This window comes from Mya arenaria, chromosome 10, assembly GCF_026914265.1.
Source record: "Mya arenaria isolate MELC-2E11 chromosome 10, ASM2691426v1".
NCBI classification, from domain to species: domain Eukaryota; kingdom Metazoa; phylum Mollusca; class Bivalvia; order Myida; family Myidae; genus Mya; species Mya arenaria.
In genome coordinates this window covers 53,892,437-53,911,969 of record NC_069131.1, presented here as the reverse complement: position 1 = coordinate 53,911,969, position 19,533 = coordinate 53,892,437, and the positions used below count along the sequence as shown (strand labels likewise).

General features: G+C 34.6%; 1 protein-coding gene across 2 annotated transcripts; it reads left to right on the top strand.

The window, feature by feature from the left end:
- The first annotated feature begins 3,068 nt into the window (after positions 1–3,068).
- On the top strand, positions 3,069–18,335 carry LOC128206746 (proton-coupled zinc antiporter SLC30A2-like). 2 transcript variants are annotated; one of them, XM_052909413.1, is made up of 10 exons: positions 3,069–3,187; positions 3,425–3,468; positions 5,807–5,917; positions 7,502–7,648; positions 8,109–8,262; positions 9,577–9,743; positions 10,638–10,771; positions 11,843–11,948; positions 13,313–13,447; positions 15,666–18,335. In XM_052909413.1, the coding sequence occupies exons 1-10, from the start codon at positions 3,072–3,074 to the stop codon at positions 15,809–15,811; spliced, it is 1,260 nt and encodes a 419-aa protein (XP_052765373.1). In that variant the 5' UTR covers positions 3,069–3,071; the 3' UTR covers positions 15,812–18,335. The 2 variants fall into 2 exon arrangements, with proteins under 2 accessions (XP_052765373.1, XP_052765374.1); XM_052909414.1 differs by lacking the exon at positions 3,069–3,187 and having other exon boundaries at positions 3,438–3,574.
- Positions 18,336–19,533: the final 1,198 nt, after the last annotated feature.

Here is a 19,533-nt window from a genome sequence, read left to right as displayed (position 1 = left end):
GTTGAGAATAATGACAGGACACGATAAAGTGTATAATGAGTTTCATACTCATGCCTCATTAAAGCATTGTGTCAATTGTATAACAAAACATTACCTTACATAACAGCATCACATGAACAGAGTTCATGAACTGAATTCATAAGGATCAAATTAATTTGAATTTTGTGTTTTACTAGTTTTTCGGAAATATACATACATGTACACATATCAGGTTATGTTTTCTATAGTTATACATAATTATTAAACTGCTTGTTTTTATATATCCAATAAGTGACACGAAAGCATGGAAAACAGCACAAGATCATGCCTAGATTTCTCGAAGCTTCTTAAGTTTAACAGGCTGAAGTAGTTCATTTCGATAAGCAAATAATTATTTCTCCCACCTCAGAGAAGTAGATCCATTATTTTAACCATGCTAGAAATTCTTATCTTGCCCACGGGCGAAGATAAAATGCCCGTATGGAACTTCTTATAATGGTCACCACATTGTAATTACCTCCCTTGTTGAAGACTGTCGTCTGTAGCGCATCATGGAAACCTTATCTTGTGGCAATATTAAGAACGCTAGTTAATTTTTTCTCGCTTCAAATGTCACCAGAAAACAGTTTTCACGCAGCTTTCAAGAAATAATGTTTCATTCCTCTTAGAACTATTTAAAGACCGATCAGACCATTTACATACTCTGAATCACTGCGCAAATATCCATGACAACCACGAATTATCGCATATCTGTACGCAATTATTTTCACTAAGCACAAAAGAGTTCCAGCAAAAAATACATTTTTACTTAATTTTGTTTAACTGAGGTGGGAGAAAAAGCATCTACCATAGCCGCTCGTGTAAGATAGGTTCATCCCGACCCTCTCGCATGGTGTTTTGCGGAAACTCGGTAAACCTCGTTTCCGCAAAACACCCTACGCTTGGGTCGGAATGAACTTATCTTACACTCTCGGCCATGGAAGATACTTATAATCTTTTTTATTTGGCAAATAACTTTAGGAAAATGTCTAAAACAATAAAGAAGTAAATTTAAGTAAGTTATAGATAAAAATATAGAAAAAATAAAGTGAGCTTAGCTTAATCCTGTTATACCAGACTTAAGAAGTTTCGAGAAATCGGCCCCAGATTGTAAACATATCGAAACGAAATTAATGATAACCTAGCCTTTTGAAGAATGGAATCTCGTGAAGATTCCATGTTGAAGATATTTTGGCCTTTAGGCATAAACATTAACATGTTTGTTTCCGGTTTCGTGCCCAAATAATATCGGTTAACTGACTGCACAAACTGCTATGTTCACGTATCGTGGTTCAAACCCACGGTCTCTTGCTTTGGAAGCGGACACTCTACCTCGCCGCTATCAAAGCTTGCTTTACGGCGAGACAGTATAAGTGCCGCTATATACACATCGTATGAACCCGGTTACACATTTCCCAAACATTTTGAAATTCGTCCTCGAAATTCGGAGATAAAGGTCAATTTGCAATGACCTTGAGGCTAATCGTGCAACACGGGCGCCAAATGTAACAGACTACAAATTGCAATGTGCACCTGTCGGGGTGCGAACCCACGACTAGCTCTTTCTCTAGAAGCGGACACTCTACTGCGTCGCTATTAAAGCTAGCTTTATAGCGATACAGTATGAGTGCCGCCACATACACATCGTATACCCGGTGACATACGGAATGTAGGTTGAAATTTGTTTTGTTTTCTTACTTTTTATTTTTTTTATTTTGTTTCTTGAGATTTTTCTGACTTCTGACACACATAAAAAGAAGAATTGTTTATAATCGCCTTAATATTATAGAAAAATAAATAACGAAATTTGTTCAGCCGTTCTGGGATCCATCGACCGTAAATAATGAAAGCCGGGGACCGAGATCTACCGTTGACAGAAGTTTGCAATAAAACTCTAGCTGTTTAAGAAATCTGATGCTGATTATTTTTTTTATGTTTGAATTTGGTTATATGTTATCATCGTATTATTTCTAATCAAGATTATTAGAGCCTTTGCATAACAATCACTTATTCTATAAAATTGCCTTTATAATAAACAACAATATTTTTTGGGTATGAACCGAAGAGTAGCCGTGCGTGTGTAATAAAAAAAAACTGGCTAATCCGTTTATCATGCCCTTAACGAGGGACATTCGCTAATCTCTGACACGCGTTGTATAACGCATTTACACCTTTCATGATATAACATTATTGTGTATTGTCATAAACCTGTTATGAAGAGTTCCTTGACAAAATAAAATGATAGTAATAAAACTTCTGAAATATTCGGAAGGCTATTTTACAAATGAAATATAACTTACAAGATACAAGAATCTTTATTTAAAGTCGTCATGATCGGTGGAACTACGATGCTCCTAATTTATAAAAAGTAACAAATCTCAGCTTATAAAAGTTCCACGACTTCTATAACAACCAAATGTACATGCCTGTGGTGTCTTTGCAACTGCTAATGCTGTGGATTTTTGTTTTAAGAATGGCTATGTAAATACAAATGTCAATTTCGTTGTAAGTGAAATGAGGGAACATCTATTCAGCTGTCTAGAAAATGCAAAAAAAAAATCCGTTTCATAAAGAAAATGAAAAGTCGCGATCCCTATGACTTTCAAATTAAAAACATTCTGTTCATGTGAAATTCCAGAACTACTGAGTTAACTAACAAATTTGATTTACATGTAGTCAAGCATTGTTTCTTTTTGTATTACTATTATCAATATTATACTTATAACTGAATTTAATATGAAAAAAACACACACGCATACACTATGTTATTCATGACATTAATTTTAGTACATGTGCATATTTCATGTTTTTATTTTTGCCTTAATTTATTATATATTTTATTGATATAAAATATGAAATAAATGGTGACATATTTATCATCAAATATCTAATGTTTTAATCAACTGTAATCTTTTGTAATCCTATTACCCCCCGCGGTCATTAACACCTTTGTGATCACGCCCGATAGCTACCATAAAATTTGGAAAACAGAGACCGTAGGAGACCGGGACCGGGAAATAGTATCGCCCGCCATCGTGTCACATGACAACAATATGGCGGCTTACAATGCGAATGCGGAAAATTTATCACCAGAGTCTGCAGCCACTGGTTCATTCAAAAGGCAACGTTGCAGTTCGTGTAGCGGTGGAATCCACGTAGATCAAACAGAGTAATTATTTTTTTAGTTGTGATAAATTTTGCTAAGTTTGCATTGAAAGAGTGAAACATGTTTTTTTTCTTTGTGAATTTGGTCAGCGATTCAACTCTATTTCTAAATCGTCAGGTAACTTGAGCCGGGCATACATTGTTATCACATATGTAGTTTTTTCACATAACTTATGTACTGAGAAAAACTTATTACATTGACATAAATATGCTGTTTTAAATTATTCATTTAATTTTTCAGGTACAGACAAAATGAATCTCCTCTGCAGATCAGCTCAACATCAGGTTATTTGATAGTTGTGTAACGGTCCGGTGTAGGTGGTGGATGAGTGTGACAGTCTGCTGTAGGTGGCGGATGTGCGTTCATAATAACGTTCCGTTATAAACGGAAGTACGTTCATAACGGATGTAAACTTGGTTGGTAATATGCAAATTAGCAAAGCCCGGGATCTGTAGGAATAGAGAACTTAGTGTATATAAAGACCTGTGGAGCCCTTCAGGGTCGAGCATGCTTTTCCCTGAAGGGATCTGTTGGTGTTTGTTTCATTACGCCAGAAAGCTCGGCTATCTGGTGTTTGTTTGGCTCGCACGTTACAGTTGTAATTGTACGTCTGTAGCAATAATATTAATACACTTCAGATGACTGCTTATAAATCTTTTAATTGCATTGATATTTTATTGGGAACGCAACATATTTTGAATACCTTTTATAATTGCAAACAAGGCACCTTTGAGTAGTTAAATTGCTGTTATATTAAAGTGAAATTAAGATATGTGACATGGCGTCATTGATGTGCAAACAGCCCATTTGTGCTATTTTTATAAGTCTTGTTAGCATTCTTTATATATATATATATATATATATATATATATATATATATATATATATATTAGGGTTTTAGCCAGGTTTTAAAAAGCACAGGGGCTGCAGAAAAGGGACAGGGTGGTAAGGGCAAAAGGGCACATTGTATTGGGCAGTGAAGAACACATTTGAATTTGACCTAGTGTTAGACTGTGTTAAAATGAAGTAATATTTGGTTTCAACTGCCAAATTTTGTAATGTATTTATAAATCATATTACAAGATTTGATGAAAACAACAGAAAAAGTTGACAGTCTTTCAGTATTGAATTCTATGAGGGCAGAAGGGTCCATATGTTGGTCTCCAGAAGGGTGCTACCAAAAAAAGGCATGGTGGAGCACCCTTCCATACTCTAGCTAAAACCCTATACATTTGTATTTTATGCCTTAAGTGAATGTGTCCATTCTTTGTATTTATTAAGTCTGTCAGTCAGTATATCACAATATTTTAATGAAAATCCAGTCTTATGACATGTCAGCAGTCCAAATTATATTTTTGACCCGTCCGGAACTGTCCAAAAATAGGATATGGACATCTGTTATAATAAAATGATCAATGAGGCTTTGCGATTTTCACAACAGTGAAAAATGATATTTGTGCATTAGCTGCTTTGTTAAAAAAACACATCAAAAGTGCTTTAAAATATTGAAGGGTTACTGAATATAAATGTTTGGTATTATATAAAAGCTACAAAACACGGCTTCGGGCCATAAACATTATAGGACATACCAATCAGTCCCTGAAGGTGAATGAACCTCAGCTAGCACTTTGGTCCATATACACCTTAGTGATCTGACTTGCGGGTCCTCATATCGTCATTTGTCACTTAGTTGTGTGTAACATTTCTTAAACAGCGTGGCAATATTATAATTATTAATCCTCTCAATGATAACTTTTAGGCAATGGCCCATTGCTTTTCAGTTTAGTGTCATTGGTTGTTTTCTAAGGCACATAGGTTTCCCTGTTGGTTTTACAATCGGAACCTGACAATTATTACAAACATACTTGTAATCAATTTGGTACGGGCTTATCTTTAAGTGTATTTATGTAATGATAACCACGAGGGATGAAGCCGTGACCCACTTTTGATGACAATTGATTGTTTATGATTGAGGTCAACGATAATTGAACCACATCATTAATTACACCTTTAATTTAAATTGGCTTAATTTTGACAAAATTGTTTTACAGTAGCCTTAAGCATAACACCAAAGTAATTCTTTCAGGTTTTTCAACCTTGCCATGCACCTTTTTTTGCACCTGTATCTTTTCATTGCCAACAGACAAAAAAATTCTGACAATTATTTCTTCTCTCTCCTTATGGGATACAAGTTTGGTAGTAAATTGTTTCTCAACTTATTATAATAGTAAGTTGAACAATTTTAATAACAATATCTCAAGGGGTCAAGCTAGTGCAAACCAACAAACCAACTGTAAAAAATAAACAGACTTATGTGAAATAACTCCTATTTTGGTCAGTCAAGGTACTCAAATGAAACTTGGTATACATGTTACCAGAGACAATGTGATTATGTTTAATAAGGTCTGAAAATTAAGCACTTATAGTTGTTGAGTTATGCCTGTTTCTAAATTAGACTTCAACACAACCTCGAGTCTCGGGGAATTAGAGACAAGCGGGAACGCTTACCTTCAGTATAAAGAAATTGGTCCTTAATTAATACATCCACTTCGAGCCAACCGGGTTACTGTAATATTAACCCGGTTTGACTGTATGTACATTTAGCCCTTTTCTACTCTTCAGAAACACACTGCCATGAGAGTAAGTCAATGCCCGATGTGGACAAGAAGGCCCGCAGGAAGTTGATCATTGCCTGTGTTCTCTCCTTGTCTTTCATGATCGCTGAGGTTTTTGGTAGGTTGAATTTACAGTAATCACGTTTCACACTTAATTTTCACGTCGCATGGGAGGTTGTTGTCTGTTTTCTTTCCCTGTCTTTCATGAATCGCTTAAGTCTTTTGGTTTTCAAAATAATAACTTTGTATGACATGTATTTTAACAATCTACAGATGGAAACAATTGATAGACATTGCCCCTGTTCTCTATGAAGATGGTTATTATGTATATTATATTGACTGATTATTTCTGTTTAAAGCTGCACTCTCACAGATATACCATTTTTACAAATTTTTTATTTTTTTGTCTTGGAAAGTGCAAATTTTTGCATGAATAACTGCAAACCAATGATATAAGATTGTTGACTAAATATTATGTCATAGATTTTCATATTTCCGTTCGAAAATTAATGTTTTATGGCTTAAATCGTTTCTAACAGTTAAAAAAAATGCATCAAACATTTTTTTTTAACTTAAATATAAAAATCTGCGATCTAATTTTTTGTCAGCCGTCTTATATATTGCACCAGTCAATTGTAACCACGGCCCCCCAGGTCTGGGGGTAGACTGGGGATAGCCGGGAAAATGGGCCGTCTTTTTTATTTACCTTTCAGGTTGCCCCGCAGTGCCCGGTGAATGCGGTGGTTTTGTCTACACTTTAAATATTGCGGGGAATTGGCCTTCCCTAGGGTCCCTGGGGTGTGGGGGCATTTAGCAGGGATTTTACCATCTGACGGGGATTTTAGCCGGGTTTGGCTGGACCGAAAGTCAAAGTCCCTGCTATTCCCCGGGGGGAGGGGCGTGGTTACAATTGACTGGTGCATAACTGGTTTCCATGGTTTTTCGCAAAGATTGGCTCATTCCAAGACAAAAAATAAAAAAAGTTGTCAAAACGTTCAATCTGTGAGAGTGCAGCTTTAAAACTTCTCAAACATTAAAGTATCTAAACATTTATGCTTTTTGCTTTTAGGGCACCTGCTCAGGCTTTTGATGTAATGAACATAAACCCATACCCTATTGTATTTAGGTTACAGACCACCAACATTGATAACAGTTTTGTATTTGAGTGCTGGGCTCTTCCTTCTACTGCATTGTTATTTCATTTCCCAGCAAAGCCCCATTGCCATAAGATGTCTTAGTCATAAACATTTATGCTGCTAAACAGTGCTCAGGTACACGCATAAAGTTATGGGCAGAATATATGCGATAAATGTCCTGTTGATATTTCCATTGAAACTATTAGTTTACCCAAAAACAAGGATACATCTGGAAATCTATGGACTTAAGCCTTGATTTTGAAATGGAGCCCAGGAGAAGGGCTTCTAAAGACCAACATTTTGCGGATCTGGACTAAAATTTGTCCTTGCAGAGATTTCAGTAACAGAAAATGGCTTTAAAATTGGTCCGAAATCTGTTGTTTTTTTGCGATTTTGGTCAAACAGCTTAGTCAGTAAAAAATGTAGAAATTGTAATACAGATGTATTTTTTTTGCAAACAGTTTAGCTATAGTGTCACATTTTTACAAACCTAGCTTGCTTTGTGTATGTGTAATTATGTCCCTTAGCTGAATTTAAATTCTGTCATATGATTGCTAACTTTCCAGGCGGAGTATTTGCCCACAGTCTTGCTATAGTGTCGGATGCAGCCCATCTTCTCACAGACCTGGCCAGTTTCATGATAAGCCTACTGGCTGTGTACCTGGCATCAAGGAGAGCAACAAAGAAACTCAGCTTTGGCTGGTACAGGGCAGGTCAGACATCTCACAAATTGCTTGTTGATTGATAGCTCATGTATAATGTGAAAGGAGCTTACATCACTTAATTTAATGGAACTTTAATTTAAAATGGCATGCAATGATGTAATCACTATTGTTAATTGTTACCAAGCAAAAGAAAATATCAAATTCTATCACTCCTGTTGAACCTGTTTTGTTGATAACGCAATTCCTTTTTAGGCCAGTGTAAAATAAGTTTTAAATTCTTATTTAGATTTGAGAAAAATAGGTACGATTAGCCTACTTTCTGATTGAAGGAACATACATGTATGATGTTGTGCATATAAAGCGCTGTTTTCGTCATTTTTTGCAACTTCTTGAAAAAGCTAAATTTGTTTAAAAGGTTTAGAGAACAGTGAAAGGCGGTAATGATTATGATAATTATAAACATGTTTTCTTTGGCCTTGTAGAAATTGTTTTCTTTACATTTTTACAGAAATCCTGGGTGCCTTGATGTCCATCCTATTCCTGTGGGTGGTGACGGGAGTGCTGTGTTATATGGCGGTCGAAAGGGTCATAAAGCAGGATTTTGAGGTCAACGCCACCATCATGTTAATCACCGCTGCTTGTGGTGTAGCCTTCAATATTGTGTGAGTAATGGTTTAAATAAGCCAAATTAAAAAAGGCAAATATTGTGAATATTAAAGGGACTCGCTCATGTTTTGGCACCAATTTATTTTTTCGGGGTAATGCATCTAAACACACTTATTTTACCATTTTACTCTATCATACCAAAATTGCACACAAAAAATACACTTAAAGTATATAACAAATAATATATGGGATGCAACCCACGACGGTACAGTCAAGGAAAATTAGAAAACTGACAACAAAACCACACTCCCACAAGGACTCAAACACAGACATAAGGATAATCTAACCTTTAAACCTTATGTTGAAAAGCATTTATACTTATGTTTTTCAAAATTGTGAATTTTATGGACAATATTTGAGCATATATCAACATTTCATGAAGCGTTTCATCTGTCAGTATCTTAGTTATAAAACCCATAATTATGACTTAATGATTTGCAACATTAAATTTCAGCATACAAAAAAAAGTCATTTTACAAAAACATGAGCCTGTCCCTTTAAAATATAACGAAATTAAAGCATTTTAAAGTATGATGAATAATATTTTGATAATTAATTCTGGTACTCCTTTATACTTTGCCCTTTAATGTGCATCATGGAATATTTAACTCATTTTTACAAAAACATGAGCAATTCCTTTTTAACCATCAGGAAATTAAAACACTTAACAGTATTGTATAATTTGATAAATTATTTTGGTACTCATTTATATGCTGCCCTTTATTGAGTATCATGGAATGAAAATAACTTGTTTTGCAAAAACATGAGCCAGTTCCTTTTAACCATCATGAAATTAAAACATGATGTATTTTGTAATTGATGTACTATGGTAGTGTGATAATCAATTCTGGTACTCCATTATACTTTGCCCTCTACTGTGTATCATAGAACATTTAACGCGTTTCTGAAGAAAGTTAATGTGGAGATTTAGCCTTAAAAGTTAAGCCAACTTTTCAAGATGAAAATATGTAATCCACAATAACTCAGTCGTTGTGCTCTTAACACCCTGGTGGTTTCACTCCTATGAATCGGGAGTCTATTTGATAAAACTAGTTATTTCTTGTTACTTATAGCTAAAATATTCATTGATTGGTCAATATTCATCCAATAATTACTGTTGCCCAATCAAATTGCTTTGAATTTAAAACAAGGCAAACGATTGGCTGCAGAACTTTAATCAATGTTTTATTGGACAAGAAAACCTTGTACAGCATCTATCATTCACATTCTAACATAATATTTTTGTTTAATATGTCCATAGTATTAAATTGATTTTGTTATACATGTATGTAATCTCAAATGTCTTGTAGCATGGGAGTCACCCTTCACCATGGGGGTCATGGTCACTCCCATGGTGGCCAAAGCAACCACACGGATGAGGAGAAGGTCCGCTTGACACGGGAGAGTGACAATATACAGGACGATGCGAGGGGCCGCTCAACCTCATATGGGTCATTGCAATATGAGGATCATTCTGGTATTAACCCTTATTTGGCCCCTTAAAAATCATTTTACTCTTTGATATAAAAATTGCAGAAAGAAATATGATTACAATATACAAACCAACCAGGACTAAAAACAACCAGTATGACCATTTTAAAACAAGAACAACACCTTTTTGAATGCATAGAAAAGTTGTCCAGGACACACCAGAACCCACCATTTGACATTTAAAATTTCAGGGAGGGGCTACCCCCTCCCACACCCTCCCCAAATCTCACTTCTCCCTAAAATTTCTGTGTAGGATGAGCCCTGCAGGTTGAAGTCAGGGGAGCAAACCCATCCCGATATCAAATAATATTGGATGCTTATGAACAGTATAAACATATAGGGAATATATTATATGAATTGCTAAATGGCTTAGAATGTGACAGTACATATTTTCAACATATAAAGGGTAATACTGATACCCAAGGCACAGCCGACTGGTGAAAACAATTGTAGTTTGGTATAATAAAATGAATATCAGATGCCATGGAGGGTAAGCATACATGGAAGTTACAGATTTACAACACCTTTTTAATAAGCACTTTCCACCATCTCAAACTTGGGAAACCAAAATTGTCTATCTTTAGACGCAAGTGTTATGTGACAATATCATGTCAACTGGTCAAAACCGTACTGTCATTGTGTGGTAGTATGAAATTGCTCATGATATGTATATGAGAATTTAACATATGCAGGTCACATGAGGTATAATAATATGAAAATGCTCATGATAGGTATATGAGATATTAACATATGCAGGTCAGGTGAGGTATAATAATATGAAAATTCCCATGATAGGTATATGAGAATTTAACATATGCAGGTCACATGAGGTATAATAAAATGCATTAGTTATACACAGAGATCAATTGTACAATTTCAGGGGATTACTCTGTAGAGGTCAGGAAAAATGAGAACAGAGCCAATATCAATGTCAGAGCAGCTTTTATACATGTATTGGGTGATCTTCTACAGAGTGTTGGTGTTTTTGTTGCAGCTCTTATAATTTATTTCAAGGTAAGGTCAATGCTTATCACAAAGTATTCATTACATATAATTGTACCAGGTCTGTGTTCATGAACATCTTAAGTCTGTGTTTAGACACAGGCTCAGAAAACTGAATTGTATTACTTAAATGGTTAAAAATGTCTATAAAATAACTAATTTTGACAAAATATGTTTGCCTGATTAAAGAACAGATTAGTTGTGATACATACAGTATTTTTTACACTCTCTTCTGCTATTATATCATTTTTACCACAAAAGAAGAATTGGATATTCTGATTTTAGTCAAACACTCAGTCTAAAGAGGTTAATGATTTTGGGCGCTGGCCTGATGATATTACTGCAAGTGAAGGCACCAATACACTTGTTTATCATGACTATACACATTTAAATGTTAAGCATTTTTCATAATTTTGGCTAAAATATTTGTTTAGTATAAGTATTTGTTTAGTAGTACTGGCCCCAATTTCTCCAAACTTCTTAAGTCTCTTATAACAGGATTAAGCTTAACCCACTATTTTTGTCTTTCAATATTTTGCGTTTTATATACTCCTTTAAATGGTTTAATACTTAAGATAGGAATTGTCGTTATGATTATCACAATAAACCATTTTTCATTTATAAAAATTCACTATAAATATGTATTTTGGCTAATTGAAATAAGCGACTTAAGCCTGTTAAGCTTAAGAGGTTTCGAGAAATTGGGGCCTGGTTGAAGGAGAAGGAGTATAGAAAGCATTGTAGACCTTTTGATCATGACTAGAGTAATTAACCTTAATGACTTTGAGATAAAAATGCCTAAGTTCAAGTTCATAGATAATAGACCACTGAATAAATGTCTCAAATATTCTATAGTGAACTGCCCAATTTGCACACGGATGTACACTGATATCTAGCGTTTTATATCTCTATACACAATACATCCACTCTCAGGTACACAGTAGGGCCCTCCTGAAGTGCCACATTTCCCTTCCAATTCCATGGGATTTGTGTTAGCATAGAAGATAACATAGATAATTTAGTGTATAGTAACAAACAAACATAACATATTGATTAACCATTCATTGTCTGTTCTGTTCACAGCCAGAGTGGAAACTAGCGGACCCAATCTGCACGTTTGTGTTTTCAGTGATTGTTCTGGTCACCACCTTGACCATTATGAGGGATATCCTAGTTGTGCTTATGGAAGGTAATGTCATAACAGTCATATCCTATAATGTAACTTTTTTCTTTAAAGGAACTAGACACCAGATGGTCACAAAATTGGCAAATACAGTTTTTCCTCAAAACAAGCTTAGAATTATCAATATGAGCTAGTATTTAGCCGATAATACATGAATAGAACTGTATTTTATTGCTGGCTCAGCTGACTTTACCCGTTAAAAAATGGGGCTTACTGGTTTCTAAGTTTATTGTGTGTATATTTAGCATGTCAAGGTCCCGTGATTAGTACAGATACAAATACTGACGCTATTTTTAAATTCACTGGGATTTACGTGGTAGACAAACCGAGTAAATTTCGCATTGGAAAAATATGCCAAAACCGCGAAAGATACATGCAATGTAAGAGATGTGATGCATTTGTTAGTAAGGTTCAATAGATTGTACACAATGAATTGTATGAAAGGTTTTTTTACAATTTTCTTATATTTCTGCAATGGTATCATCTGGTGTCTAGTCCCTTTAAGTTTGTATATTTTGCAACAATTGCCTTGGCACTTTTAAGTATTCGTAACTGTTAAACCATTGGAAAGTTTTACTTCTCACATGATAACCATGGACGAGCAAATGTTTAACTATTTGAAATAATTACTGGTGTTAAAGCTAATGCACGTGTAATCAGATTCAATGAATTATTTTGTTAAACAACATAGTAATTATCAAGCGAGGTTGATATCTAATGTAAGCTCCATATCAATTTGCAAAATAAGTTATTCAACATAAGTCACTCTTGATGGTTCAATGATTTGTGAATGTGGGGGAAACTGGAGCATCTAGGAAAAATCCACTTGTCTGGCTTGGTGACCACAACCCAAACTCATATGCACTCAGGCTAAGGGTCTAACAATTTTTATCTGAGAAAATAGCTCATTGAGCTAATGGTTCTTGTTAACACATACCCGACTTTAAATAAAGATTCTTGTATCTTATATCTTGTATCTAACACAAGACACTGGTGTGAAACGAGTGTTATTACCACAACTATGACTGGCTGACTTGTCTCTTAAGATACATTGCCCAAAAATGCCACTCTTATGCAGTGTATCCAAATATTTGACTCCTCAAGTAACACATTGGGCCAATTGTTCAGAAATTTAATAAAGTTAACAACGATATTAACAACATTGTTGTTAACTTTTAAACATGAAATATTTTATGATTGATGTGCTTACATATTTAAATATAAACATGTACAACCGAAACAGTTGTCTCAAATCAAATACAGCAGATCACAAGTGTATCCATTAAACATCCAGAGCAGTAACGATTTAAAAGTTAACAACGAGAAAGTTAACAACGAGGAAGTGAACAACATGTATGTATTCTTTCTAGGCACACCAAGATCAGTGAACTTTAAGGATATCTACCGTAGTCTTAAGGACATCAAGGAGGTTTGTGATATCCATGATCTGCGGATTTGGTCGCTTTCAATGGACAAAGTGGCTTTATCAGTGCACATTGCTGTTGGTAAGTACATCTTGTAGCTGTTCTTTGTTCCCCCACCCCCAACTGCATCCACATTGCTAGGTATACATTACATTCCTTAAATTTATATGGTTGATGCAAAAAAATAGTTTTTAACTCGACTATTCGAAGAATAAGGAGAGCTATACTACTCACCCTGGTGTCAGCGTCGGCGTCACACCTTGGTTAAGGTATTGCATGTCAGCACCTTTAAGTCATAATCTCATCATTTATTGCATTGAAACTTTGGATATGTATTCCCAACTACCTAACCTACTAAATTAATGAAGTAAGATAACACTTATTTGAATATAATGCAAATAATGGGCCTTTATTATTTGACTTAGAAATTCTGGTTAAGGTTTCGCATGTAAGCACACATAGGTTAATATCTCAGCAACTACTTTATGTATTGCATTGAGACTTAATACAATGTTACTTAACCATCCAACCTACAAAATAAACCAAGTTAGATAACTCTTGTTTGCATTTAATGCAAAATAATTGCCCTTTATTATTCGACTTAGAAATTCTGGTTAAGGTTTTGCATGTAACCACATTTAAGTCAATATCTCAGCAAATACATCATGTATTGCATTGAAACTTTAGATATGTATTCCCAACTATCTAACCTACTAAATTAATGAAATGGATAACACCTTTTTGAATATAATGCAAATAATCAGCCTTTATTATTTGACTTAGAAATTCTGGTTAAGGTTTTGCATGTAAGCACACATAGGTTAATATTTCAGCAACTGCTTGATGTATTGCATTGAGACTTCATACAATGGTACTCAACCAGTCAATCTACTTAATTTACCAAGGTAGATAACTCTAGTTTGCATTTAATTTTAATAATGGCATCATTCTAATCTAATTTTTCAGTGATCCATGCATGTTTCACCAAAACTTTTCAATTCTTACACTGAAAAGTGGTGGAATAGTCGAGCGCGCTGTCTCTGTGACAGCTTTTGTTCAATTTAATTTAATTCATGTTCATGTTTAACTCATTTGAATGTAATGATTAAAACAAAAAAGCATACGGATTAGGTACAGACAAAAAATATTGACCTTTATAAATGATTTTTTTTTATAAATACCTATGTGGCCACAAATTCCTCAGCTAAAAAAAACCCATCAAAATATTGTTTTTGTCACCAATGTCAAATAAGATAAACAAAATAATGCATTAAAATAAAAAAATCCCCCCTGTTTTTGCATCGACTTATATTGTGCGCCTTTAAATGTAGTCATCATTAGCTTGTTTATTATTTTTGCTCAACATATTGTTACATCCTTTGTCTATACGATATTCTGAAATCTTTTTTTTTTTTGATATGTGTGAAAATACTTCAATATTGTGATATATGATAAATTTTATATTTTCAAGTACATTTTTATTAATTCAAATCTATCTTCTTTGGAAGGGGGCCCTTTTGACCCCCCCCCCCCCTCCCCATTCCCTTGTTGTACCTATTTCAAATATTTGTTGAGTTATAGCTCTTCAACTGATGCCTTGCCCGTGTTGCCATCTCCTTAGAGTGTAGTTGTTGTATATTAAAAAATGATATATGTTATAAAAATATAACAAGAGTTTAAAGTTTAAGTAATTTCTCTAAGGCACCCTATATTATTGTATAGGATGTCTGCCTTAGGGAATATTAAAACAGATATTTGCGAATATAACCACCATTACAAAACAACTTTTGTATCTATCAAGAAACTATATATCCACAAAAGGAAATAATAGAGACAGCACAGACAGCTGTAACTACGAAACTTATACAATTACATTGCCAGGTTTTAAACAATCTGAAAATCAAAATTGAATTAATTACATTTTGTTATCTTTTTATTTACTAAACCTATGTTCATGCTTTTTCAATATTTAGTATTTAGTCTTAATATGCTCATAGTTTAATTTTGTAAGATATACACATTGAATTACCTTCTAACATTGGCCTTAAATTTTACAGCCAATTGTATAATACTGGTTATTTTTTTGGTTTGGTTAAAGATAGTCTAAATGTTTATTGATTGGTCAATATTTATGCAATAATGACTGTCGACCAATTAAATTGCTTGCATGTGCAAACTCACAAATATATAACATGCAAATAAGTTATCCATAATTATTTAAACAATTTGTTCAATGATATTTTGTAAATAATTGTTAATTCTTGAATCTATGATATCAAAATACTCTTTCTGCTTTCAGACAGGAAGACTGACCCTTTCGCCATCCTACAACAGGCTTCTTATATGATAAGGTCACAGTTTGGGATTTCAGAGACTACGATCCAGGTTGAGGAATATGTTCCCAACATGCTAGATTGTACACACTGCAAGGACTTGCCAGACTGATTGTTGATGGATGGTTAAAGAATATACGAACAAAAGTTAGTTCAGAGTGTGAAAGCCAAAGGTTCATTCTGCTTCTGTGTTCGACCTTTGTTCTGTAACTGGTCAGCATTTTTATAAGGATGTAACAGAATAATTGTTTAACAGTTCAAAACTGTATAATTTTGTGTGTATATAATATATATATATTTTTTTTTTCTGTCATCATCCGGATTACATGGTGCATGTGATATTTTTTGAGATATTGTACAAATTCTATAATATATTGTTGTATTATTGGTTTTGACTTAAAATGTTGTAACTCTGTTTTTTCTGCGGAAGACTTATTTCTGGCAGAACATGATTTGAAAAGCAAATCCTGAACTAATGTCAAACTTGCCTATGGGAAGAAAAGAAAAGCTTAGTATCATTCGTGAATTTTTGTTCGTCTTTGCAAATAGGGTTAGTGGATTTTTTCCGGGGGGAATTTTGAAAAGGGTAATTTAGTTTCGGGAAGGGGGGGAGATATTTAAGGGGGGAATTTGTCTGTCTCCTATTTCTCATTTAAACTAAAGGCAGAGTTTATATAGAAAAACTGTATTACTACTAATTGTATTAAAATTCAAAAGGGTGTAAATGTTTGAATCAAACATGATATATTTGTCCAGACTTGTTTGACAGTGTGATATGTAATAACATTTTGATCTGCTGGAAGGACAAGGATTTGGGCCACACTTAATATATGGGGTTTGTAATGGTTATAGTAGGTAAAATGTATGGCCATATTTTGTTTAATTTGTCATGGTAAAGCAATTACTGCTTTGATTTTTATATGTGCAGTTGAGTTCTTGCACTAGGGTGACACATGTTAATTGAGCATATACTTGACTTCAGTATTATAAACAATTGACTATGATCGTTATAAGAAAGGGGATTGTACAAATGTCCTAAATAGATCAACTTCTGCTGTAATTTAGTTATAATTTTGGAGCCACAGCATCTTGTGTGTGATATGCTAACCAATTCTTTCCACTGACTGTGCATGATTACTGACTGTGAATAATGTGAATGCTTACTGACTGTGGATCCTTACTGACTGTGGATGCTTACTGACTGTGACTGCTTACATACTGTGACTGCTTACAGACTGTGACTGCTTACTAACTGACTGCTTACTGACTGTGGATGCTTACTGACTGTGACTGCTTACAGACTGTGACTGCTTACTGACTGTGGATGCTTACTGACTGTAGATGCTTACTGACTGTGGATGCTTACTGACTGACTGCTTACTGACTGACTGCTTACTGACTGTGGATGCTTACTGACTGTAGATGCTTACTGACTGTAGATGCTTACTGACTGTGAATCCTTACTGACTGACTGCTTACTGACTGAATACTTTCTGATTGTGAAGGCTTACTGACTGTGGATGCTTACTGTCGGTCAATGCTTACTGTCGGTCAATGCTTACTGTCCATGAATGCTTACTGACTGTGAATGCTTCCTGACTGTGACTACTTACTGACTGTGGATGCTGACTGACTGTGAATGTTTACTGTCTGTGGATGCTTACTGTCTGTGAATGCTTACTGACTGTGAATGTTTACTGTCTGTGGATGCTTACAGTCTGTGAATGCTTACTGACTGTGGATGCTTACCCACTGTGACTGCTTACTGTGGATAATGTGAATGATTAATGACTGTAAATACTAACTGACTGTGAATGCTTAATGACTCTGAATACTGTGATTGCTTACTGATATTGAATACTGTAAATGCCTACTGAGTGTGAATATTTCATGACTGTGAACGCTTACAGTAAATGCTTACAGACTGTGAATGCTTACTGACTGTGAATGCTTACTGAATTTTACTACTGTGAATCCTTACTGCTTTAAGTGGTTACTGCCTGTGAAAACTTACTGAAAGTGACTACTGTGAATGCTCACTCACTGGTGAATACTGTTAGTGCTAACTTACTGTGAATACTGTGAATGCTTACTGACAATAAATATTGTGAATGCTTACTCATTACTGTCTTCAATATGTATATTCTTATACACATCTGCAGTTGTTCCATCTGTACTGACAGAATTAATATTAAGGATATATACAACATATAGGCAGTAATGTTTGACACATAGGCAGCAATATATTTATGTTGTGTTTGATACATAGGCAGTCATATATTGATGTTATGTTTGATACATAAGCAGTAAAATATTTATGTTATGTTTGATACTTTGTACATATGTGTACGTTGTGCTTGTACTTATTTGACTTGATAATATATCTGTTTAGAAGGAAATGTTTTGATTTTGGGTAATGCTGTTTATAAATATGGTTGGTATTCTGTGATTTATTAAGTAATCTATATAAAACTAGTCTATATGTATATCTATATTTCAGCGCACTCTATTACAGCGAACATATGTCTCACCAAATACTCAGGTTCTTATAATCCTTTAATAATTTTCATGTTGCTATGTGTCTGTCGAAGTGCTTTGGTGAATATTGTAAATAAATGCAGAAAAAGAAAATCATATGCTGTTTTCTTATTATAAGCAAAAGAAAAACTTGGATTGACTTTTAATATTCTTATTACTTATCAAAGACCCATTTAAGAAACAATGGCTTTGCCACATTGCCATATGGCATTACGATCGAAGGACAGAATAAAGAATTCGGACTGTTGCTGGCTGTCGGTCTCCAGTTTTCTGGTCAAAAACTCAGGAGAACGCATACACCAAGGTACCTCCAACTTAATCATGAACAGCGGGTAATCCAAATCTATTTTGTGGTCAGTGGGTCAAAGCTCAAGGTCGTGATGATCATGAGCTAAAAATCCGTTTTCGATCAATAACTGAAGAACGTTCGGGCCTAGGGACCTCCTACTTGGTAGACAGGTTGGTCATGATCAGTAGTTGAAATTTATTGATTTCGAGGTCAATGGACCAAAGGTCAAGGTCGTGGTGGCGATGAGCTGATAAACCGTTTGCGATCAATAACTTAGAACACTCGGACCCAGGGATAAAACACTTGATATACATGCTGACCATGACAAGCACAAGACCCTTATTATTTTGAAGTCAGTGAATCAACGGTAAAGGTCAGTAGCTGATGGACACAGGCTAGAAATTTCATACTTGGTAGAAAGTATGAACATTACCAGCCCAAATGTTGGCTGTGTATATATTTTCTAGATGTTTACCGGAAAGAACATCACTTGTTTTTGGTGTGTTGTCGGAACCATGCCTTTTCATAAATTTCAGCTTGTTTTTGAGAGCAGCTCTAGCCCTCGTAAACTCAATATCAACGTGAGTGTGGGGGTTGGGGGTCATACTCACTACCACCCTGCTTTGTGACAATCATTGTAATAATATTAAAACATAGATGAAAGCAATTCCATTTTATGCACAGGCATCTGAATTATTATTTGTCACTAAAATGTTGATTAAAATCATTTTGAGTGCATATAATGAGATAAACAACACATCTGAAGATATCTAGTGCCGTTTTTTTTGTATATCAAAGGCACTATAAATATCTTCAGATGTGTTGTTTATCTTCTTATATGTACTCAAAATGATTTAAATCTACATCTTAGTGACAAACAATGATTCAGACGCCTGTGATTTTGAGCATATTTATATTTCTGTAAAAGAAATTCTCTGAACAGTTTCAAGTCATTTTCTGTTTTCGTTTTGGTGTAATATTCTCTGCCGAAAAAGTTTTCAATGTCA

Coding starts and splice junctions, on each gene's coding strand:
- LOC128206746 (XM_052909413.1), top strand. CDS start 3,072: ATGGCGGCTTACAATGCGAATGCGGAAAATTTATCACCAGAGTCTGCA. Junction 5,918..7,501: donor CATGATCGCTGAGGTTTTTG/GTAGGTTGAATT, acceptor CTAACTTTCCAG/GCGGAGTATTTGCCCACAGT. Junction 13,448..15,665: donor ATCAGTGCACATTGCTGTTG/GTAAGTACATCT, acceptor TTCTGCTTTCAG/ACAGGAAGACTGACCCTTTC.